We start from the raw sequence: 25,628 nt of genomic DNA, 5'->3' as shown, positions 1-25,628 counted from the left end.
GATTTACTCAAATACTTACTATTTTGTTTACTATTACTTCTTACATCGCAGACGTTCTGGGATAATTTTCCTCTACCTTGAAGTATATCTTTTAGAAGTTCCTTTAGTGAGGCAGTTTTGGTGATAAATTCTCCATTTTTTTCCATCAGAAAACGTCTTAATTTCACCCTCATTCTTAGATAATCCATAGAGCAGAGCAGTCTGAATCAAAAATTTTGGAATGGTATTAATAATACAGCATTTGATAGTTAAAAGCTGAAAACTTCATACATACAAAGAAGTGATAAGGTAAGCACTACCTTAATTTTGTGTTGCATTTATCAAATGAGTGTCTGAAATACCTTTCATACGCATTTTTAACTAGATTCTCACAATTATCCTGAAAAGTTTAAGAAAAGCATTTTATGATACCCATTTCTTCTTTTTAATAGTCAAATAGGTTAAATTTTCTAAGATTTGTAATCACTCTCATTATTCTTTTGGTTTTATCCAGCATCCCTGCTATCTGCTACTATGTAACTTAGGGTGTGCTGCTTCAGTCTTTCTTGGTAAGCCTGATTCCTTTCACGAGTATTAAAATTTCTGTAGTGTTCAAGAAATCCCATTGGTATAATTTTTAGTTTAAAAGAATTTTTTATTAACCAGGATTCTTAATCCCTTCCAGCATGTCAGATAACAAATCTTTTTAAGATAACCAAGTCTTTGGTCTGACACATTAATATATAATTGATCATTTAAGTTAATATAAAAGTTCATTATTTTTTAATCATGTTCCAGAAGAATAAGTTATAAATCTGTGAATAACAGTCCATTAAATTAACACTTCACTTCTACAGAGGAGAAATGAAAAATCCTGTCATATCCAAGGCTAAAATTCTAAGAGTTGCAAAATTTTCATATGTCTGTAACACACACACTCACACACACACACACACACACACACACACACACACACACACAGCAGAGCTTGATAGGAAAGGTAACTGAATTGTCATATCTTTTCTTAACAGCTAAAAGAAGTACTCTAGAGTAGAGCAAAAGACTTTCAATCTTAATGATCATACTCTCTTATTAGGGGGAAAAATAAGTATATTCTCCCAAAATACATATATTTACAAATTATGCATGACATGTATTGTACATAAGAAAATATACAAAAATATACATTGAAAAAGGATGAACTATAGATAAATATCTACTATTTTAAATCATATTAATGGCCAACCATGATTTACTGAGGGCACGTAGGAGTGTGGATGTTTCGTGATGTGATCCAGTGTAATTTAACCTGATTACCAACTGGACTGCCATCATTTTTAAGTATCTCACAATGTGGCTGCAGAGCAAATGGTGGGCCTAAAAGGGCTGTCAGTCTGATGACTTTCTAGTGCCTGCTGACAGTTTGGTGCCCCCTCACTCTGTAACAAAAAATAGTTCCTAGACAGGATTTATCATTCATTAGGGAGACAATCCCAGGAGGCCCCCTAAGAGAGTGGGGAAGTGAGGGGGAAGGATGGAAGGCAATAAACAGTATGTTAATGAACAGATTATTGCTTTCAGCAACTGGGAATCAATCCTACTGGGGCCACTCTGAGAAATAACTCTGTGTCTTCTTCTGAGGAATGAGAAAGCTAGAGTATTTACAACCCAGTCCTGACCCTCACTGGTTAAGGATGGCCCATCCTGGCCCGCACGCAGGACACCTTCAGAAGACCTCGGGTTTGGTAAACTTCAGGTGAGGTACAGGAGGCAGATGTAGCATATGCTACATTTGTAATGCCTGCATTATAAAGATTATCTTCAATCTTGGTTTCTTTGCAGGATTCTTAAGACCATAAGAGAATATTTGTTATATGAGTAAATCTGGAGTTGACAGCTTTAACAGGTAACATAAATGAACACACCCACAAGAATGCCACTGTCAAGTCTTCCCACTTTCCCCACAAACGTGTGACAGAAGACAACGTGGCATGCAGACTGAATGAGCGCCAGGGTCAATCTGAATATCAAATGCTGATATAATCTTTTCATGGATTCGAACATATAAACAGAAATTCTAACACTGTCCTCCACCACGGCACAGCACCTCTGTGCCCCGTGCGCTGTGTGCTCCCCGTTCTACCCATCGCTGGGTCAAAGCACACCAAGCCTCGTCCAACTCTCAGCTGGAAACGATTCACTTCAGAGAGTGTGCAGACTACTCTAAATGAGTGAGAAAATGCCAGTAACCTACTGTTCTAATATACTTTTAGTTTTAGCATCTATCAATTAGCAGGGAGGTGACAGCAATTTCAAAACACTCTTCAAAGAATTCCTTGAATGGGTATCTCAATTCCCTGTGTTTTGAAAATTATACAGAAACCCAACTGTAATGCAACTCCATCCTGGAATTCAGTGTAACTAACTCAGATTAAAATACTCTGACTTTCCATAATTCTTCGTGTGAAAGGCAAACGGGCAGGTTCCTTGTTTTCATTCCCTTTATAGAAACAACCGCTCTACAGAAATACTGTCCACAGTCACAGCTTCCTAAAGGAGCTACGTACGAGAACCTGGAAATGCACTGAAACTTCTTTAAGCAGTAAGTATGTCACTGAGTCACGGAAATGTGGTGCGAAGTTATAAAAGTCTATTTTATTTGGGCTGAAATATGTATATTATTTATTTAGTTTTAAAACAAGCTTATTATACAGTTTAATTGTTAATGTCACTTTGATTAACTTTCAATGACCTAGGAACAGAATATTCTGAGGTTTTACTGTACTACTTCATAAGAAATCCATTTTGTGTGGAAATACTGGTTTGTCAATTCCCTTAGTTTAAAATTTCATAACCGAATCACTTTAGCCTATTAAAGACTTTTTAAACTGACATAATATCCTACAAGACTATTCCGATACGTATCAACAAAACTGAACCCCGCTTTCTCCAATAATAAAAGAATGTTTTTTTAAACTGTTACTTTTTAAATGACGTGAGACTAAAGAAAACTGGTTCCTGGGTCCCGAATCATCTCTGGAGAAGAACACCCTGCGCTGCACCGCCTGCTGCCATGCCAGGCAGAGGTAGGGCCGGAAGTCCGCAGCGGCAGCGGCAGCGGCAGCGGCAGCGCCAGAGCCGGCGCCCAGGAGGCTGAAGGCGGAGGAAGGCCCGGCCGCCGCATGCGAGGTCTTCTGCATCAGACTCTGCGTCGTGGCAAAGAGAACCAAGCGATACTCACGCACGACTTTCTCTAAGAAATGAGAACACTTCTTCAGCGTGGACTCCTGTGCGCTAACGCTTTCTCCTCCGTTGGCACGGTCTATCCAGTAGAAGGCGGACAGGCTGTCCACGATCAGAAGGCACAGGGAGGGGTGGCCGCAGAACACGGTCTCTAGTGAGTAAAGTGTGAGAAGTAACTGGGTGCTGCTACTGCAGTGCACCAAAAACAATCTTCCAAGGCAGTGTGTTATTACTTCTTCAGAACTTTGGGACAGTCTGTGCTCAAGAATCGTGACAAGTCGAAGCATATCAAAGTGGTAATCTGTATCAATAAACATGACTTCTACTTCCAGTCCACCTTCTGATTTTGGAAGTATACATCGTGCTGTTAAATGATACAGCATTTCAGTTTTTCCTGTTCCTTCTGGACCATGAAATTCAAGAATCTCACCTGTGTAAAATTTAAAAATGTCAGTCAAAATGCATCAGCACAATAATACTAGGCTACAAAGTGAAAAGTCTGCAACTGCAAAAGTGTTGAAAGCCATTTACTGGAATGTAAAAAAAAAATAACCAAATCTATTTGCCATAAGCAAATACACATAAATAAGGAAATTAAAAGTAAGTCATTAAATTTCACCTCTGAGAAAGAAGTCAGTTACTAATTAACATCAAAGAAATTTGAAAAAGTGAATGACAAAGTTGATCGGGGCCTAAGGGAATCACCTGGGATGAGCGTGCGTGCGCTCACACTCACACTCACACGGTGCTACGGGAGAGTTAAGACTGAAGTGCCACAGATCTAGGGCCTTTCAAAACTCTATTGATTACTGTGGTGCACACTATTTCTGGTAACTGATCACCCAATATCCATTCTCTCCTTTTTCCTGACATGTAAATCCAATTGGAGAAGGTGACGTGCTCAATCTAAAAATTGTTTTTCTCAGTCTCCTTTGCAAAGAAGCCTCACCAGGTTTCCTAGCTGTCAACAATGAGACACACACAGATGTCTGGTGGGATTTCTAAGTTTTGCTTTCTGGCTGCAGGTGCCACTGCTCTGCCACTTCCTTCTCTGGCAGTCAAGCAGCTACCTTGAAACAGGAAGGAAGAAAGGTGGCCCCTAAGGAGGGTGGGGCAGAGAACAAGAGGAACCCAGGACTTGGATCCCAATATGGCATCCAGGACCAGCCATGCACGGCCTGCCTCCAGACCGCTCTTGACATGAGGAAAATGAGCCTCTATCTGGTGAGCCACCGGGCTGGACTTCTCTTACAGGCACGTCTACACGTTTCCAAACTGCCTTCGCTTACTCTTTGCTATATGAATCTCTCTTGAAACTGTCCAGTCAGGATGACATCTGCATGCGAATTCTTCTCCTGGCATTATAAATCAAAGTCAACTACTCTGCACTTTGAAGACGCCAAATCTCCTTCTATATAGGTTCCGATTACTCTCGTTCATCCAGGAAAGCACAAATTAAACACCCGGGGAAACTGTCTTGCCTCCAGAGCTGTTCAATATCCGCTCTCAACAATGGCCTTCCAATTCTTGCTTAAACTATTGCCATTTAATTTATGGCCGAACTACAAAACTGAAAACACCATGTTAGAAGTGCAAATTCTTAGGTCCCAGACACATGACATAGTCTGAGAATCCAGTTACTTTATTTCCTAATATTACTAATAAACCAATATATGTTGGAACATTCACAAATAATGCGTAAGAAATCTAGCAAGTTGCCATCCCACACCATATTTAGGTAGTATAAAACTTCAGCTAGTTTCTTCTACAATCTCACATATAATTTGCGATTCAAAATTTACATTAAAGAGACCCCCTAACCCCCTCAAAAAGATTCCAGCTTCAAGGAGTGAAACTATTTTCACATTAACAATTGTTCATAGGTGCTCTTATTAAAAGTTAACATAGTGACTAAAACTATTCAACGTAGACGTTCAGTTTTCTCTCTCCTACTGTATTACTGAGGAGCTAAGCTGCCCCCAGATAAGTCTTTTACTGCCTTATATTATAGAAGGAGCATAAATTACATGTACTAGATGAAGAAACGTTGACAGAATATTAATGGTAGCGAAGGAAAGTTGAAAACAGTTTAGCAAGATTAAGCTGAAGTGGTTTGTAAGACACAATGAAGGGACCACGCGGAAACACTGCTCCAAACGCTTCCTCTCTGCTCCCCAGAAAAGCAGGCAGAAGAGGCTGATCAGCAGCAGTCGACCTTCCTACAGCACTTTACACACGAAAAGGGGCTTCTTCACACCTCACCTGATCCTAACAACGCAGAGGTAGGAGAAGCAAACTTTACCATCTTCCACGATCACACTCATCCTGCTATGTAATTCTGACTTCTGACTTGGTTATGTCTCTTGTCAGCGGCCCTAAGGCTGGGACTTGAATGCCACAAAGTTATCTTTTGAATGCACTTCATCAGATTACTTTCTTAAGAACTTCTTGAGAGACAACTAGAGAATGAACAGCGAAGTCCTGACTTGGTGAAGGTTCGAGGTTTGTGGAGTTTTGAAAGGAAGCAGATCTGGTAAGGAGTCACAGGCAGGAAGTTGGCGGGGCCTTTGGTTGGCAGAGTCCAGCAAGTGTGAATGCCCAGGAGCAAGGCCTGGAACAAGGGACTAAAACTGAAGATGAAGCAAGAACAGGAATAAACTGTCCAGTGCTACTCCAGCCCCCCACCTGCTGCCCATCCCCCCAAGTTGTGCTGAGACTTAGCTGCTGTCAGGCCGTCAGCCCCCTCAGATTCAGAAGGCAAGGGTAGTGATTTAGAAGTTCTTCTCACATACATAATACATAAGCAACGTAAGGGTTTTTAATTCACAAATTCACATAAATATCCTAACATGAATTTAGCTTTCAAAATGGTATGCTGAAATGTAGCTCTAGGAGTCACAAAATAAAAATGTCCTATGGCCACAAAAATTTAAGATTCAAGACAATAATTAGAGGCTGGATACAAAAATCTGGGAGAAAGCTACACAGAAATAGAGAACAGAAACTTTTTGGTAGGTGGGAGTAACCTTCAAATTAAAAATGGAAGGCCAAACACTCCATTCTTGGGATACCACTATAGTTAGAGAAGTCAGATGAAACAAAAACTGAACAGAAAAGTCAGAAGGGAAAACAACAGAGTACAAATGAGGTTTCAAGAAAATGAAATAGTACTAAATAGTACTAAATGCAGCAGAAAAGTTCTAAAAACAAAAAATGGCAGGGGAGAGGTAGGAAACAGATCTCTCACTGGATAGTGACCTAACAGCAGTAAATGTGTAGTTTGCAAAAGCACATTTCATATTAGTATTATTTTATGAACCAAACTTCAAAAACTGAGATACCAGCAGACTGAAAAGGCACTGCAGGGAGCAGTCACTGCTTTTAGAGTAACATCGAAGATCACCCAGCTTCTAGGAAGTCGGGGAATGCACAAGGAATTAAAAAAAAAATACAATGGTTTATATTCATTTAAAAAGTAAAAAAAAAAAGAAAAAATTCAATAGCAGTTTTATGAGGCTGAAGATTTAAATGAAGATAATTTAAGAAAAATGTACCATATTCCGAGGTGTAAGGGAGGGGAGTCCACAGGGATAAAAACACAGGGCCCTGGTGAGAGGGTAACTGTGAGGTATATCTGGAATTCTCAGAATAGGGAAAAAATGAAAATTTTGCCAAATGTTTTCTTGGAGAGGGGTGGTGCTCATAAACGCCCTTCCGTGTAATGAGAAGGAATAACTCTGTGAGCACTCTCCTACCAGCGGACGCGGGTTTCTAAAACACCACACACTAAGAAATAGCTGCTGGACCACATGGATTCCTGAGATCTTTGGTTCCGCACGAATGCAACTGAGGCCAAGTCGAAGGTGAAGGCCTTGGTTAAGAGGTTATCAGGTATATAAAACACTCTTCTCCTTTTACAGATTAATAGCAAAGCAGGTAAAAAAAAAAAAAAATGTCACTTATAAAAACTGGGGAAGCAAAATGTACAAACTTGCAAATTACATATGAATATGATCATTAAGGTCCTTGAACTAGATTCCCTGCAAATATGTTTAATGATTAACTGAAATCGGTTTCACTAATTTTATACAACTAATTTTATAAGACCAAAAAGTGTGTTCAAACATGTTTTATAGAGGGGACACAGTCATTTTAAGTGTATTTGAAGACACTAGCTCATGTTTCTATGAGCTGCTAAAAATATTACACCCATGCCCAGTCAAAGCACTGAGTATGACAACAAGTACTGAGCAGTAAAAAAAAACCAACAACTCTCTACAGCTTGGCACTTGACGAATTAAACTAATCAGAAAATCTGGATGGCTTAAGTCTTGTTACTGTCACAAACGGAATGCTGTAAAGGTCTGGATAACAGATTGCCACGGTGAGTTTAAGATACTAAAGATCCTTCAAAACAAGGAAAAGAAAAAACAGCCAAAAAAACATCATCTTGGTACCAACAAATTGTATAACAGATAAATTTGCAGATTATAATCATTACAGTACCAAAGAGGTAATATATTGTTATATGGTAACCAATAACTACTATCCAAAAAAGCATTGAAAAATGTTTTACAACAGCCTTAGAGACGTCATAACCCCTAAATCTCTTACTGCTTCTACCTGAGCTTCTCTATAATTTCCGATAAATTACTGCTGTTGATCAGTAATCTTTATAATCCCAGTTTTACGTGCGCTATTGCTCCAGTGAGTATTCATTTAACTAGTTTTACAGCTCCGAGATCTACGATAGTTTTAAATAAACTTTGTTAGTGATTGAACAGATGGAGTTTTTAAAGTTTCTATAAATGTAACATTCAAATGTATAAGCTATGCTGCATACTCACGTTTCAACATCAGTTTCATAAGCTTCCACTTATTAATATCCTTTGTGATAGAGAGAATTGAAAGACAGTCGATCTTTTGTCTAACTTGTTTGATCATAAAATTTGTATTTTATTATTGATAGTTTAGAATTTTATTTGCTAATAGATCTGCTCTATAAGAAATATTAAAGGGAATTCCTCAGGCTGAATGAAAGTACCGTGGACAGTAACTTGAATCCAACAAAGTTAATGAAGAATACAAGTAAATGTAACTAGATAAAGTGCAAGTAAATGTAACTAGATGAGTAAATAGGAAAGATAGTATAAATGTGTTTTATATTTGTAACTTTATCTGTTTTAAGAAACAACTGCATTAAGTAATAATTTCAATTATATCAATTAATAATTTTAAATGTTTATGGGCATACAATATGTAAATATGTAATTTATAACAGCACAAAAGAAGGAAGGAATGACGACAACAGTAACAAAGTTTTTATAAAATAGTATTTTATAAAATAGTATAAAATGAAATTAAGATAGTATTAATCTAAACTAAATTGCCATAAATTATTATATTAATTGTAATCCTCAGGACAACTAATAGTAAGATTTTTTTTTAAAAAGTAAAAGTAATGACAAAGAATTAACTTGGTATGCTACAAAATAGCTATTAAACACAAAAAAAAAACAGTAAAGGAAGAACAGAGAAACAAAAAGGACATAAGACATATATAAAACAGAAAGCAAAATGGCAGTCATAAACACTATCTTATTGGTAATTATTTGCTATAAATGGATTAAACAGTCCAAACAAAAAAGAGCAGAGATTGGCAGAATGGAATTAAAAAACATGATCAAACAACAGGCTGTCTAAAATGGGCACACTTTACATTCCAAGTTACAAACAGGTTGATAGGGAAAGGACAGAAAAAGATATACCATGCGAACAGTTACCAAAAGAAAGATGAGCAGCTATGCTATTATTAGACAAAACATACTTTTAGAAAAAAATGATTAGAGACAAAGAAAGGCACACACATAAAATATACCATCTTAACCATTTTTAAATGTATAGTTCAGTAGTGTTAAGCATATTCATGTTACTGTGAAACAGATCTCCAGCACTTTTGCCTCCTGCAAACTGAAACTCCGTACCCGTCGAACAACCCCCTCCACCCTCACCCCCAGCCCTTGGTAACCATCACTCTACTTGGTTTCTCTGAATTTAACTACTTTAGATACCTCATGCAAGTGGAATCGTGCAAGTATTTTTCTTTTCATGACTGGCTTATTTCATTTAGCATATCCTCAAGTTTCATCCATGTTGCAGCATGTGTCAGGATTTCATTCTTTGTGAGGCTAAATTATACTCCATCGAATGTATATGCTGCATTTTTATCCATTCCTCCGTCGAATGTTTGGCAGCGCAGCGCTGCTATGAACACGGGCACACACATACCTCTGCAATGCCCTGCTTTCAATTCTCTTGGATACATTATATACCCAGAAGGGCAACTGTTGAGATATATGGTAGTTATTCTGGAGGAACCTCCGTACTGTTTTCCATAGTGGTTGCACCATTTTATAATCCTGTCAACGCACAAGGGTTCCAATTTCCCCACATCCTCACTAACACTTGTTATTTTCTGGGTTTGGTAGTGGCCATCCTGATGTATGTGAGGTGAAAAAGAACATTTTATAAAGATAAATGGTCAATCCATCAATAAGATATAATAAAAACTTATTTGTGCCCAGTAATACATGACGCCCCAAAGCACATGAATCAAAAAGTGACAGAGGTAAAGGAGGAATAGACAATTCAACGATAATAGTTGGAGCCTTTAATAGCCCGCTTTCAATAATGGATAGAACTAGTCAGATCAGCACAGAAATAGAAGACTTGAGCAACACTAAAAACCAACTGGAACTAAAACATCAATGAAACACTGGCCCCAACTAGCCGAATACACATTTTTCTCAAGAGCACATGGAACATTCTCTAAGATCGACCAAATGTTTGGCCATGAAACAAATCTCAGTAATTTTAAAAGATTGAAATCACAGATGTTCTCTGATCAGAAATGAATAAAAACAGAAATCAATAACTAGAAAAGCTCTAAATCTTCCTGACCTTGGTTTAGGCGATGGCTTCTTAACTACACCAAAAGCATAAACAACAAAAGGAAAAAAAACAGATAAATTAGACTTCATCAAAATTAATAACTTTGTACTTCGATGGACACAATAAAGGTAGTAAAATGACAACCCACAAAATAGGAGAAAATATTTGCAGATCATACAGTTCATAAGGAACTTGTATCTAAGATATATAAAGGACTCTTACAACTCAAAAAAAAAAACCCAATTTAAATTGCCAATGAACACATGCAAAGATGCTTAACATCACTAGCCATCCGGGAAATATAATCAAAACCGCAGTGACATCATCACTGCATACTCCCTGGGAAGTCACTATACTCAAAAACATTTGTTTGCACGATGTGGGGAAATTGGAACCATCATACATTTCACTGTTGGTAGCATGTAAACTGTACGGCTGCTTTGGAAAACAGTCTGGCAGTTCTACAAAAGGTTACATAAAGAATTACCATAAAACCTAGCAGTCCCTCTCATGGCTATTACTCAAGAGAACTGAAAACACATAACTACAGAAAAACTTGTACACAAATAATCATAGCATTATTCATAACAGCCAAAAACTACAAACAACCCAAATGTTCATCAACTGATGAATGGATAAATAAAAGGTGGCATACTCACACAATAGAGTATTATTCAATAATAAAAAGGAATGAACTAGTCTAAGGCCACACTACGCTGAACAAGCTCAATTCCGTCTGATCTCGGAAGCTAAGCAGGGTCCGGCCTGATTAGTACTTGGATGGGAGACCGCCTAGGAAGACCAGGTGCTGTAGGTGTTAAAAATAAAAAAATAAGGGATTGTAAACTGACGAGGTCAACCAAGGGTTGCTTTGCCTGAAAAAAAAAGGGCAAATCTATGAAGTTAGAAAGCAGATTAGCAGTTGCCTAGGGCCGAGTTCTGCTGGAAGAAACGGGGCGTGATGCTAACAGGCTTGAGTTTCTTCGGGGTGAGGAACATGTTCTGAAAGCGATGGTGCTGATGGCTGCACAGCCGTGTGGATACAAAGATCCCTGAACTGTGCACTCGAGTGTGTGAGCTCTACTTCGATAACACTGTTACATTAAAAAAGAAAAGAGAAAGGAAAAAACAACCTAAGCATACTACCTTCTTTGCAAATTTGTCCCTACCGTAGAAATTCTAATGAACAACCAGGTATGTATTTTCCCTACTCTAGAAATATTAACAGAACGAAGGTACCTAAGGACTTTCCTGCGATTCTCCAACTTCTAAAGGATAAAAAATATAACAAAATTCTCATAAATACTGTGTTGGGATAAAAGAGGTCAATGCTAATTTTGAAGATCTACCGTAGATAAGCCAAACTTCATCTCATCTGACATAGATAAGGAAGGCTTAAAAGTGCTGTCATGATCTGCTTCTCAGTTTTCATTTTACAGTGTATCCTATAAAGCCTCTTGCTAAGAGTATGTGAACATATATGAAAAAACACTTGTTTTACAAATCGTAATTTATGACAATATATTTTGGTTTGAGATTGTTTTTACCATGTACAGGTGAATCTTCATCAGCAAACAGACATGGTTCTATTTCTTTTAAGGAACTTCTCCCTTCAAGTCGGACAAGGAGCTTCAAAGGAAAAAAGAGAGAGGAGGAAAAGTCATTATTTAAAAATATAAAACCCTAGAAATCTACACTTCTATAATTTTCCAAAAGTCTATAAAAAGGACTTTTCATAATTTTGAAGATTTGGAAGAAATTATATAATAGGAAATATAACTTAGGAGAAGAGCTATATTCGTGTATTCAGAAAATATTTTTTTTGTTTATATAACAAACAGCGATGGCATAAAGAGAACCCCTGCCCTCAGAGGTAGTGGTAGCGTAGTCTGGACTATAGGATCAAACAGCTAATTGTGAAGTATTTACCCTCCTTATGCATTATAATTATCTTTCTCACTAACTTATACTTATTACACAGATATCAGCTTTTAATTTTTCTCTCCATTAAACTGTCAGCTCCTTATCTAGTGGGGGGACGGGACAAAGGAAAAAGATGGAGAAAACCTCCTTGTGGAGCTCCCCCCGAATTGGTTAGGTAAATGGAGCATAGGCAGGCATACCAGGCAGAGGGGACATCAGCTAAGGCGCAGGGATTATACACAGCACCACGTGCAGGTAAACTACAAGCAGATTTGAATTGCTAAGCTTGCAGCATGAAAGCGGCAGGAGATAACGAAGTTCTGCGCGCGAGAGGAGGTCAGAACACAGAAGGTCTCCGACGCCACGCTCAGGAGCCCGCGCTCCGGCTTCTCAGCGAGGGCAAGGAATTTTAAGTGACGCAGTGAGAAGCGGTCTAGATAGTGCAGAGCAGATGGCTAGGACTCCAGACCCAGACCTGCGGGTCACTTCTTTGAGCCTGAGGTTTCTCATCCGTAAAGTGAGGATAACAAACAGGAGCCCCCTCACAAGGTTGCTGAGGATTCGCCGCGTTAAGAGTGCTGAGCGCTATGTAAGTATGAGCTAGCGCTACCGGAATTTCAAACAGATCGTCCTGGAGGCCAGTCGGGACCTGAGACTCAAACCAGATGTGGAGAGAAGGCTGGGGTCTGTGGCGGGAATCTGGAGGAGGCGTGCCTGCACCCAGACTGAAGTTAGGGTGACGGCAAGCAGAATTCGGGTGACTGATTTAAATGTCAGCGGGGGAAATGTAATCAAAGCTGATTCTCAAGTTTCTTAGGAATCAGCACAGATTTGACAACCCTTCTACACAACAAAAGAAAAAAGAACATATCACAAATGGGAAGAAGAGCAGTCCACCCTTTGTGTTTTTTTCAACTGAAGCCAAAGTTCTAAAAAGATTTCCTAAAGTGATGAAAAGGCTCTACACATTAATTTAGCGAATATTTACTGCATTTCTATCATGTACAAAGCACTATGGCAGGTAAAATGGAGACGACAAAGATGAAAATTAACCTGCCCTGAACCTGTGGTCTAGGTGCTAGGTGAGATCTTATTATAAAACAAGGCAAAGACTGCCGACTACAGAAGGACGGAGGTGCGAGCTGGAGCAGGGAGGCTGAGGGCCTGCGCCAGGTCGAAACTATTTTCATAAACATTAAGATGCTACTTGTCTTCTTCACTGTTGCCACCTGCACAGACAGTGCAACAGCAACGGTGGCTAAAGCTGCGGGTGCCCGAGACAGTCAAGGCCGTGGCACCAAACGCTATTAGCACACAGGGTTCACAGGTAAAAAACCCACTACAAGCAAAAACAGTCTTACATAAAAGGCGGTAAAAGTTACTTGTTCTTTTGAATAGCAACCCTCGAGTACTTTTTAAAATATTCTTTGTGATGACTCGGGAAAACATACTGGTAATAAAGAATTTAACTCTGACAAAAGAGGTCTGGCCTTTGCCCTAGGTTGCTGGGAGATAGTGTCTAAGCCTCTGGGACTATCCTGCCTGAGAAGTGTCCTTGTTTACTAGGGGCCTTGAGCCACCCAGATAGTCTAACGATGTGGGGGCTTTGGGTCGGCCAGAACTCTGGTGTCACCTCTGGTACCAGAGGGCTGGAGGCTGAGGTCTGTCTGGGCAGTTTACCCTGTCCACATGACAGAGCCCCATAATGACTCTGGACATCGAAGTTCAGGTGCACTTCCCTGGTGGGCACGCTGTCACACACTGTCACACACTGTCACACACGACTCCATGGGGAGATGACAACTAGAAGCCCACATTTGGAATTCTTCCGGACTTCGTCCCATTACATCTCTCCCCCTGGCTGACTTTTAACCCGATTCCTTTCACTGCAGTAAACCATAATCGTGAAGAGAACCACTTTCAGTGAGTTCTGAGTCCTTCTAACGAATTCTTAAACCTGAAGGTGGTCTTGGGGACCCCAAACTTGCAATTAGTGTTTGAGTGTGCTCTTGGGGCCCCGAACTCTGCAGTTGGCATCTGAAGTAAAGGCAGTCTTAGGGTTTCCCCAGCCTCACGCAGATAAAGCACTTCTCCCAACTGAAATGCAATGACTCTTCTCTGGGTAAAGCAATTGTGTGAGTCAGTTGGATGCTTTTTTCATGGAATACACTTTTATTATTTGAACTTTGGAAAACTTCTACCCACCACTGTGAGCTTCACAGCTAGCTTCCCAATACTTAAGATCCTTTTTGGTGAAGCCGCTGATTTTAACAAATGCGATTTTTCTGGACATTTAACAAAATGTGTCAGTACTTGAAAAATCTGCAGAACTTAATGAACCAGTATTTCCAGATGACCAGTACATGATTACACATAAAAGATTCACTCCATGTATAACACAGATCCATGAGTTTTAATGTCTGAAAAATTCACGTATATGTTATGTTTTATATTGCAACTACCTTTAAGGAAAACTAGTACTTGTTGAATTTTGGCCTAGTATCTGAAAAGATCTTAAAATACTCCTCCTTTTTCCAACTATGTATCTATGAGGTCAGATATTCTTAACGTACTTTAACTGGACAACATATATATAGTAAGAGATTGGATACAAAAGAGGAGAACCCACTTAATTTCTATTTAGCCAGATATTAAAGAGATTTGCAAAGCTGTAAAACTGTCACTCCTCACTACATTTTTTGTTGTTGTTTATTTAGAAAAAGAAAGCTATTTTTCATAAAAATTTTTATGGTATTATTCAATGGGTTCATTATTGTTAATTGTACATGAATGTAAATAAATTTCTCATTGTTTCATTGACAGATATAACTCACATAAAGAAAAGCTCTTTGAAATCCTCAGTAATTTTTAAATGTGTAATGCAGTCCAAGACCGAAAAGCATGAGAACCACTGAGCTGGAAGACTGAGAGTCAGAAGACAGCTTGAAGACAGAAACTTTCATGGACAAGATGGAGCATGTGAAACAACTGAATATGTTTTTTAAAGCATCTATAAAAGTGACCACCATTCTCATCAGAAGGATTAACTTGGGCAGTTACTCCGACCGTTCACTCTTACTGTCGTGGCTCAGAATGCTTCAGAACCCTGCCCTGTGAGAACTCTTCATAAGACAGCATTCAAGGAAACGTTATTATATTTACTGACACGACTCCTGGACTAAGCCGGTGCCTCTCCTCTTACCAAACTGGCCGACTTCGCCTGCCAGTGTCTGACTTTCAACTGTCACTTAAAGATCATACTTATTTTCAAAGGTGGAAACTTCCCATCGAGACTATTTAAAACAATGTTTTACAATGCCAAAAACAGCGTGCACAAAGGGGGTGCAAGTAACTCCCCAAACCTTGAAACAGATTTACCCTTAGAATTAATCCTACGGATGATGGATAATAGCAACAATTTGTAGAAGCCACTTTGAGACAAGATATCTTCCAAACGTAAGCAGAAAATACCCCCCAAATCTGACACAAATCTGATCATGACAGAAATTAAAATTAACGATGTCCACATTTGAGGAATGAGTTGAAAGAAGTAATTAGTCAATCTGGAGTTGCCGAAGGGCAGAGAAGAGTTTGTTAAGTGTCCAGAGTGAGTAGAACCCAGTAAGTTCTGCTGACAGGACAGCTTAACCCCTTCCCGGAAGATGACCGCATCAGGTGATCAGGGCGTGGTGATGGCAGCCATTGACACAATTCAGCTATTTCTCTTGATTCTCTAAGCAGTCTTTCTGAGGCCAAATTTCCTAACTGGGAAAGAACACAGAGTGAACACAATAATTTCGGTCTATTTGGTAGATTCAAAAATATTGTAAATTAATAGAGCTGACATTTGGTTTGTAAATCAGTATCTGCTAAGTTTTATTATCATAACAATAGTGATCAACAATTGCTACTATTTGTGCTTACTGTGGAAACAGCAGTATATAATTTATATACATTCTTTTTTAATTGTCTCATTAGTTCTATTAGTTTCCGTTCTGTTTTTCAGATGAGAAAACTAGTAGACACTGCAGCCAAAATTTAACTGAGATCTCTTGGTTCCCAAAGCCTAAAATTCTACTGTGCTACACAGCCTGAGTCAATTATCACCGAGTCCGATCAAATCTGAAGACAGGGACAAAATAGTTTCTGGACACACCAAGCTGAAGATGAAACCCATCTGAGGTCCTGTCTAAGCAATTATCTGGCCTCTTTCAACCACCTCTGTTACTACTCACTCTAAACCAAAGAGCCCCAAATGTTTTCACCGGCAGCATCACTGCTGGGGCAAGTACACAGTCTACAAAAGGGACAGCACTCAGCTACACAGATATTCACTGGCAAACATTCCAGGCAAGCCAAGTGTGTCCCAGAAACTGAGTGAGGCGCTAGGGATATAGGGATGTAGCAGACACGGCTCCAGTCCTCGAAAAATGTGATGGGGGAGAGTCAGAGGGTTAGAAAGTACAGTAAAGTTCTGTAAGTGCCACAACAGAAACACACACGGGAAAGAGATGGCCAGTTCCGGTCTGTGAGAGAGGCACCTCTAATTCTGAATGAGGAATTCAGCACACCGTTTCCAGGTACATACATAATGAGCATTGATAGCAAAACACTTTCTTTCTTTCTCCCTGGAATGTCTTTTCCCTGTCCTCTCCATTAAATTCCCTAAGGCCTAGACTAAACAAAAACTCTACACACTTTTCAAGGCCACTCCTTCCATGAAGCTATTACTACAGTTAAGAGCACATTACCGGCCTGTCTCCCTCATCTGGATGTAAACACTTAAAAGGAAAAGGGATACCTTGGCTTGCCATCAATTCCAAAATGTTTTACATTTGGCAGAAACTTAGTAGCTGCCTGGTAAACTGAAGGTAAACAGGGCATAAGTAGGTAGAAGTCGGGAAGGATGGAGAGCATGAAGAATCGCAAACTGTTTAGATTTTCATATATTTGGATAAGCAATAAACGTCCATTAAACAAAAGGCCGCGAGTATTCCTATGGCTACCATCAAGGTTCTTAACACTCGCTAACAAAGTCCATTTAAGAGGCAATCATATACGTTTAATGCTTGTGAAGTAGAATACACGTCACATAAATGTTTTTGAACATCGGTTAGTTTTGGAAAAGCTTACACTAGAGCAGGAAGGAGTGCTTAAAGATCAAATTAACCAGAAATAAATGACATTAAGGCAAACATGTACGTATAAAATCTATGTGGACAAAGGCTCATTTGCCCTGACCTTTATGATTAAATGTTTGCAGATGGACCCCAGCAGCAAGCTTTCGAACCGGTTAAGTGTGAAGGGCTCCCAAAAGAAGTAAGTATGCTAAAGCACACACTCCCAAACCTGCCCTAGGATGGGCCTGGATCTCCATCTACGAATTGAATATAATTCTTAATAGTTTCACTAATGATATAAAGAGGAAATTTACTTTAGGCAAAATGTATGTGGACTATACCCCAGAGAAAGGAAGAGCTGGAATGAGCTCTTATTATTTTAGGGTACCAGCGGAAGTGATTAGTAGCAAAGAAGATTTAAGATGCAGAAGACAGGGGAAAATGACCATAGGAGTAGGAATATCTGCACAAGCGATGTCCTCGAAGAGGAAAAATGGGATGGATGGAATCCATATCACAAGGAAAGAAATTGCTCCTTTTAGAAGCAAAAAATATTTATTCTATTTTATGGGAGGGAATTCAGAGGAAATCAGTACATATGTTATTACCAAACATAAACTTGATGAAATAGAAAGAGTTGATATATTAATATCTAATAAAGCAGACTTCAGAGCAAATAACTAGAGACAAAGACAGACATTACATGATAAGAGGATTAATCCACCAGTAAGACATATGATCCTAAATGTGTACATATCAAACAGCCTCAAAAGACATGAAGCAAAGCTAATGCAAGTGAAAGGAGAAATAGACAAACCCACAATTTTAGTTGGGATTTCAACACTCACCTCTCAGCAACTGATCGATTGACTAGACAGAAAAGCATCAAGGATACAGGAGAGCTGAACAATACAATCGATAGGATCTAATTCATATATAGAACGTTGCACCCAACAATAGCAGAATAGACATTTTTTTCAGGTGTCCATGGAACATTCATCAAGACAGATCAAATCCTGGGCCATAAAACCAACCTCAACACATTTAAAAGAACTGAAATTAGACACAGTATGTTCTCTGAAATGGAAACAAACTAGAAATCATAGCGGAAAGACAACAGGAAAAAATAAGGGCATTCCTGTGAAATTTCTTGTTTTCTCAATGTCACATGAGGTAAGGCAGAAAGAGGGGAGAGGGAAGAGGAGGAAGGTACAAAATCCATGCACCAAACAATTACTGGACACCTATCGTGGGTTAAATATTGCTCTGGACTCTGGGATCAAAGGAGAAGACCCACAGACGGCAGTCTGCTGTCATGACCCTGAATGACAAGGCGGGAGGTGTGTAGGAGACATTGTGTAAAATGTCAGGTGTGGTAATAAGCTCCGTAAAAGAATGAAGATTGGAAGGAAGGGGCACCTTATGAAGGATGATCAGGAAAGGCTTCTCTAAGTTGACATGTGAGCAAAAGCCTGAAGTGAGTGAGGAAGTGAGCCACGTGGATTTCTGAGCGGGGAGCAATCTAGGCAGAGAGAACAGGAGATGAGAAGGCTCCGAGGCTGAAGGAGAGCGAGTGAGGGAGACAGTGGTAGATGAGAAAGACAGGAGATGAGATCAGAGGTCATGGGTGGGGCTGAAGGGCAAACCACAGAGAATTACAAATCATACATCATTTCAAGAAATAAGGAGAATTCTGGATGCAGGAGCCTCTGGAAACCTTTGAGCATTAGAGCCTGCTTGTTTTAAATGGGTCGCCTTGGATACCACGTGGAAAACATGCTAAGGTGAGTAAGCGTGAAAGCAGAGAAGCAGAGACCCGTAAGGTCACTGCAATGAAGTAGTGATGGTGACTAGGAATGGCTGTATAGTAAAGGTAGTGAAAAGTGGTCAAATTCACAATAGACATTGAAGGCATGGCAGACAGAATCTGCTAATGAGCTGGATGTGGGTTGATAGGGGATGTGGGAGGAAAAAATTCAAGAATGACTCCAAGGTTTTTAGCTTGAGCAACTGGCAGAACAAAGTCACCTTTTCAAGACAGGGAACACCTGGGAGGAAGCACGTTGGGGAGTGGCTGCACGTGTGTGGGGGTAAATCGAACTGCAGTTTGGGGCACATTAAAGTTTTTCTCAAATTTTTGATTTTTGAAAAATTTCAAACCCACAGAAAATATTAAGACAGTACACCTGTATACCTTCAGCTAGATTCACCTATTGCTAACATTTTGCCAAATTTGCTTTAACGTTTTTCTTTTGCTGAACCACTTGTCCTCAAATACTTCAATACACTACATCTCCTTAGAAAAATGATTTTCTCCTGCACAAGTACATTACAATGATCACACTAACAGCCTTAACAATGATATGTACAACATTCTTCTTTAACAACACTCTCTATTATATTTTCTCTGGACCGAAGATTCTACCGTGATGAGCATGTTAAGTCTGGGATGCCTACTAGACATCCACATGGCTGTGTCAGGAAGACAACAGGACACAGTGTCGAGAATCCAGGAGTAAGGTTGGATGCAATGACAAGTGTTCTGAAGTGAGAAGTGAATTAATTCCTGGAGAAATATAGCTGGACCGGGTGTCCATTTGAGTTGACGAAGTCAGTCAGCCTCGTTGTGATTTTCCCTAGTGGCATACAGTTGGGTAGGTAGAGACACCGCACAAGTAGACAGCTGGGTGTGGTTAGGGAAGCAGGCTAGGGTGTAAAGAGACAAGGAAATGCAGATGTCACTTATAACGGAGAAATGGTCATGGTAAGGGCACTGATCCTCTTCTGGGTGAGAAGGAGAGCAAAGAGAGAAGGGGAGAGACAGTCTAAAAGTCTATCCCACAAAACCAAGATGTTATTTAATAAATACTAAATATCTGTCTTATTTAATATTTGCCTCTGGCAAAAAGGCCACCCTGTGCATTTGCTAAGGAAAGAAAACCAGTGGTTATTATCAGCAACTATTTACCAAGTATTTATATGCAGAGAATACAGTACTTAGTGAAACAATGTAAACATAAGAACCCATCTCCTAGAGGTACAGCTAAAAGGGAAGTGAGAAGTCAGTCTACCACGCTCCGTTTGCGAAGATGGAAGGCAAGGTCTAATAACCTGTCCAAAACCACAAAGCTGGTCCATGGCAGAGCCAAGACTAGAACCAAGGTCTCTGAACTTCCCTTCCAGAATTCTCCGTCTCAGCCCCCAAAATTATGACATTAGAAAATTTATGAAAGAAGGTACGAACAAATCATTGTGCTGAGGAAGTTTCCTACTTCTCACTTCAGCACTGGAATTTTCTGCCATAAACATGTACTACTTTAATAACTATTATAGTAAAGCTAATTAAAGGGAAAAAAGCGGACAGTATGTTGTGTGTGCCAACCAAAACTGGACACCTTCATTTTTAATCCATCAATTATTTTTAAACTCAAGGCATATAACCATTTTTGAGAAAACATAAAGTATACCACTATTTAACAACTATGTGCAAAGAAGCCAATTACTGGATGATGCCAAAATTCTGCCAAGTCACTGTGCATCTTTTCTGTACTCTCAGAGGGATATAAATGTAAAAATGCCATGGCTACTGTGCAAAAGCAAGGTAAAAGAAACAGATTATTTGACTGTAAATTGTATTCAAATGCTTGTCTTCTTTAAATAACAGGCTTATTTCACAAATTGTCTACACTCTATCTGGCCTACCACGAATTGCATCTCTAGAATCTGTTAAAATATTCTTTGCAACTTTTTCTTGGAAGGCCCTGTATGAAATGTTTTTTCCCTACTATTCACAAGATGTCAGAAAGGGGAGCTATTTTATAAGGAGGTCATTCTAGTGAATTAAAACTTTTAAGCAGCTTATTTCAGTTTCTTGGGGGTGGTTTCTGTCTTCCTCATCGCAGTGCCGCCAGAGTCCATAAAGGAGACTGATGTACAGAGAAAGAAAGGAGCATCCGAACAGATCAGCACCGGCCATACGGTGCCTCGCGCTGAAAGAGAGGCTGGCTTGGTCGGGTTTGTTAACAAAAAGATAAAAGTAAAGAAGCAGCGGCTGCCTAGCTCCCTGTTCTCCCCTCCACTCCGCCGCAGTCTGACGCCACATGAGCGGAGCAATCTGCCATAGGATCTCCGGACAGACATGGCGGGCAAAGGACGTGATGCCGCATGCTTCGTTCAGTGATGCGACCGTGCCGGGCTCCCATTTTCTGGATGCTAGGCTTGTTCTGACTGCAGAGGTCACCTGTGTTCGACCTGGTTTCAAATGACCGTTTAAGAAAGTAAGGTGGTAACTTGCAGTAGCTCTCACCCCAAGCGGAGGTGCCACTCATAAGGGGCAGGAGTTGGCAAGCTGTGGCCAGCGGGCCGCATCCAAAAGTTCACAACGCCAGGGTTCGGCGGGACCACAGCCGGCGCCTGTCTCGGGGCGGGGCGCTGCCTTCCGTTAGACGAGGCAGTGGCGAGTCGCAGAGGCTGAGCCTGAACGCTTACCCTTGGCTGGCTCGTCGCAGGGTCCCGCCTCCTCGCCCTCGCCCACAGGGCAGATGCTGCACCGTCCACCTCCGCCCAGGGCTCGGCGCTGACTCGCCAGCGCCCGCCTCCCTGGCTGCTGGGTTCCGACCGGAGGGGACATCTGCAGTCCCCGCCCCCCGCCCCGCACGAGCCCGGCTCGTACACCCCGCGGGACCCCGCGGCCTCGCTCGGCGTTGAAAGCCATGCCCTCCCTGCCCGACCGACTACACACGGTCTTAAAACCGCAGGGCTCCTCCGTGACGCCGCCCTCTGTCGCCCGGCGCGACTTCCGCGCGCGCTGGCGTCGTGGTCCAGCCAACTGTCCAGCAGCCCCCGCGGGCACCCGCTGACCCTCCGTTTTCTGCTCCTGTTCCCTCGCTCCTCAAGGGGCGATGCTGGCCGGTTCGACTCCCCAGCACGTTCTCGCAGGACGCCGAATGGCGCGTGTGGCTCCGGGGACATTCAGGCGGGAAACGGAGGCTGGGACCGCGGCGGCTGGCCGTCGGCAGCAGACACGCGCGGGCCACAGCGGCCACGGCGAGGCGACCGGCCCGGACCCTGGCCGCGGCCGCAGGGCGTGCGCAGCGGCGCGGGCGGGTGTGGACCCGGTCCCGGGGCGCAGGTGCGGCGCGCGCGCTGCCAGGGTGGCGGGGCCCGGCCCCGGCCCCGGCCCGCCCCGGCCTTCCGTCCCCGTCTCCCGCGCTCTCACCTGCGTCCCGGACTCGGCCCCGGGGAGGTCACTGCACATCGCCGCGGAGGCTCGGCGCGGCGGGCACTCAACTTTCCCGCCACCGACACGTCGGCCACAGGCGGCGCCCGCCCCGCCAGTCAGCCCCGCCAGCCAGCGAGTCAGCCAGTCAGTCAGCCAGTCAGCCAGTCAGCCAGTCAGCCAGTCAGCCAGCCAGCCAGTCAGCCAGTCAGCCTTGATCCAGCCAGCCCAGCCAGTCAGCCAGTCCGCCAGTCAGCCAGCCAGCCAGTGAGGCGCGCGGACCCGCGGGCCCGGATGCGAGCATGCGCGCTGCGCCCGCCCCCGGCCGGGGAGTCGGCGGGCATGCGCAGTAGGGCGCAGGCTGCCCTCGGCACGGGAGGCGGCGGACATGCGCAGTAGGGCGCGGGCCGTCCTCGGCACGGGAGGTGTCAGGCATGCGCAGTAGGGCGCGAGTCGCCCTCTCTCTGGGGACGTCAGGCCCCGTCTCCTACGGGACCGAGCGACCGCAGGGGACGGTGTCTCCCCTCGTTAACTTTGTTTCGTTATTAGGTAAAAGTAACAGCACGTACTTATTAGTATTGTTTTTTCTACTATTAACAAAACATTTTCTGGGCAAGCAGGCTTTTTCGTCCATTCTTGGGTCAGAAGCCTCTGGCCGGCTGTGCGTGTGTCACGATTAATTCTGAAAAAGTACACTACACTTAAAATAATTTTAAAAATATACCGAGCCTGCATGTTTATCGAGTTCTTTTTGGAGGTAGAAGAATTGTATTACTGGCGGTTATCAAATGGTCGTTCATCAAAGGAGCTGGATAAATATTAAATCAAAAAAAAAAGATAGATAGATTTTGAGTATTTACTATATGCCTGATCTGTGCCAAGTTCTTGGAATAAAACAGAGGATAAGAAACTTGCCTGTATGGAGTTTACGGCCTATTAAGTGATTTACTGACATGTGTTTTTTAAAAACTCAACTTTCCAACGGCTGTGTCTGTTGTTGAACTGAGCAAAACTGTGAAGTTGGCGTTTTCCAGTCCTTTTTTTTCCCTTATCATTATACTTGGTGCTGTGTAATTAAGAAATAACGATTATAACAGTGATGATAGCTAACACTTGTAGTGCTTACTGTGTGCCAGGCACTGTTCTAAAAGCTTTATTTATAATAACTAATTTAATCCTCACAGTCCTCGGTACTGTTATTATCTCTGTTTTGTGGATGAGAAAACCGAGGCACAGATTTGGCCCACATTATTTTGTTGACCAGACTGTAGTGTGTCAATACATTAATGGGAAATACCATGAATACAGCAGACCTGTCCTCAAAGACACTTGGCTGTGAAGGAGTGGGGGTGGGGTCACAGTATCCAGAAAAATATACAGGTTCGAGGAAGAGTCTTTTGAGAAGGTACAGCCTGGGGCATGTGTAAACACCGATCCAGAAGTAGAGACTTAAAGGTTAGACCTGCTCTGAGGAGCAAGATACAATAAAGATGGAGTGGAGGCCTGAGAGCAAGGAGGGTTGTAGGTACAAGAATCAGCTTTAGATAGGGGAGAACATGTCTTCCACCGTGGGCAGAGAGAAGGCGTCAAGAATGGGTGCAGATGCAGGTAAATTTGCCGTTTGGGAGCTCAAAAATGTTAAGGAAGTTCTAGTCTGAGGGCTTGTGGTTGGTTGGTTGGTTTTTCCCTCTGAAGTAGAAAGCAAGGTAGTAGAAATCCAAGACTTGAGTTGAAATTTCTTTTATGAAAGTTAAGGTGCTCACCCAAATCAGGTACCTACATGAGCGGTACCCACTGTTCTTGGTCCGTTCTAGTACATGGAGCAGTGGGTTTCACAGAACTGAAGTATACACGATGGAGGATGGCAGTCATTTTTTTTAAGTAGGGTCATTTTCCTAGCACTCATGGTCCACAAATCCCATTTAATATTCAACATATATTAGTACTTCGTTCATCGCACAGAGCTTTTCTCCCTGAGTTATAATCGTTTTGAATTCCAAGATGAGTTTTCTGCACTCTCCATGGATCTTGACGTCAGATACACCTGGAATTTTAATCTCGTTCTGTCACTTATCACCAAGATACATGTTACCACTCTGGACCTTTTTTGACAAAGTGTTGCAATGACATTGAGATAATGTACTTAAGATAGCACGGCACCCAGCACCGAATATCAGTTCCCTTCCCACCTCCCTATGTTTCTTAGATCATCACTTAACCTAGTGCCAAAGATACAATAAATACTCAATCTATCTATCTCCTGTTCACCATGATGGCAGTGATTGCGACCAGATTACGAGATGAGCCTGTCTGGCAGCTGTCCGGGGTGCTAAAACTTCTCTACAGATAAAAATATCACAAGAATAGGAGATGGAAAAAGCTATTTTTATTGCAACTCCTTTCAAGGAGAATACTGTATGTGGTTAGGAAGAAAAGATTCTTGGAAAGAGGGCGAAAGACGTAAGAAAAGGCATGAGTTAACAGCAGGTTACCATGTGCAGGTTTAGTGAATTGTGATGGAAGATGAGGTAAACAAGCTGGCATACAGTCACCACCAACATTCACCTGTGCTGTCTCTCCACCTACTCCCACATATAGAAGCAGGACTCTGAATTCGTACAAGTAGAAATATTTAAAATGCGCCAAATTATATTATCTGCTCCCCCAAGCAAATCCATAACATTAGTCTAATTCTGATGGTATTGATGACTTGAGCTATAATCCTTTTGGAACTGGGGTCTTGGATTTGCTATTTTAGAAAAGTGAATTTTTTTTTTTTAAATTCTACATGATGTCCAAGTTGTTTGTATAGTGAACAAAGCTAAGTCACGCTTACTGCCATTATAAAAGATTCGGGCTCCCTAAGCTGAAGTTTCCTCTCCTGTAATGCAACTCACTCCATGTGCAAAGTGTTACTTTGCCTTTTTACTGGGGTCTGGTAACCAGTGCAAGGAAATGCTCGTATTCTGGCTACTCCTATTGCTATGAGTGAAAAAGTCCTTTGTCTCTGACTGGGATTTCCATGTCTTCCGTCAGCATCCATGAAATTGTGGTAGGCTAACTCATCAGCTTTCAGGAAGAGTGAAATCTCAGGCTCTTTATAGTGGGTTCTTGACGACTCACACTAAACAGTCTGTAATATGATAAATCAAAGGTTTTTAGTAAGTAAAGCTCAGAGAGGCATGAGTGTGGTT

At 41.6% G+C, this 25,628-nt stretch overlaps 1 protein-coding gene and 1 pseudogene across 13 annotated transcripts in view; one reads left to right on the top strand and one right to left on the bottom strand.

Moving 5' to 3' along the window:
- The window catches only part of XRCC2 (X-ray repair cross complementing 2), a 128,855-nt gene extending 106,229 nt beyond the window's left edge, over window positions 1–22,626 (bottom strand). For 7 of the 13 annotated variants that reach the window (XR_005652466.1, XR_005652465.1, XR_005652468.1 and 4 more), the window contains exons 1-2: window positions 3,221–3,360; window positions 20–201 (exon numbers count right to left, since the gene is read on the bottom strand). Coding sequence is in view for 2 of the 13 variants with exons in the window: in XM_039861333.1 (XP_039717267.1) it covers window positions 2,904–3,652; window positions 11,721–11,802; window positions 22,435–22,473 (870 nt within the window). In the remaining 11 variants the exon portion in view is untranslated. Of the gene's footprint in view, window positions 1–19; window positions 202–613; window positions 3,653–11,720; window positions 11,803–22,434 lie in introns of those variants that run through there. The other 6 variants (XR_005652462.1, XR_005652463.1, XR_005652461.1 and 3 more) reach the window with 5 other exon arrangements.
- LOC120601595 (uncharacterized) lies at window positions 10,872–10,990 on the top strand (annotated as a pseudogene).
- Window positions 22,627–25,628: the final 3,002 nt, after the last annotated feature.

This window comes from Pteropus medius, unplaced genomic scaffold, assembly GCF_902729225.1.
Source record: "Pteropus medius unplaced genomic scaffold, Ma_sr-lr_union100, whole genome shotgun sequence".
Lineage (NCBI taxonomy): Eukaryota > Metazoa > Chordata > Mammalia > Chiroptera > Pteropodidae > Pteropus > Pteropus medius.
This window is presented reverse-complemented; position numbering and strand designations above follow the sequence as displayed.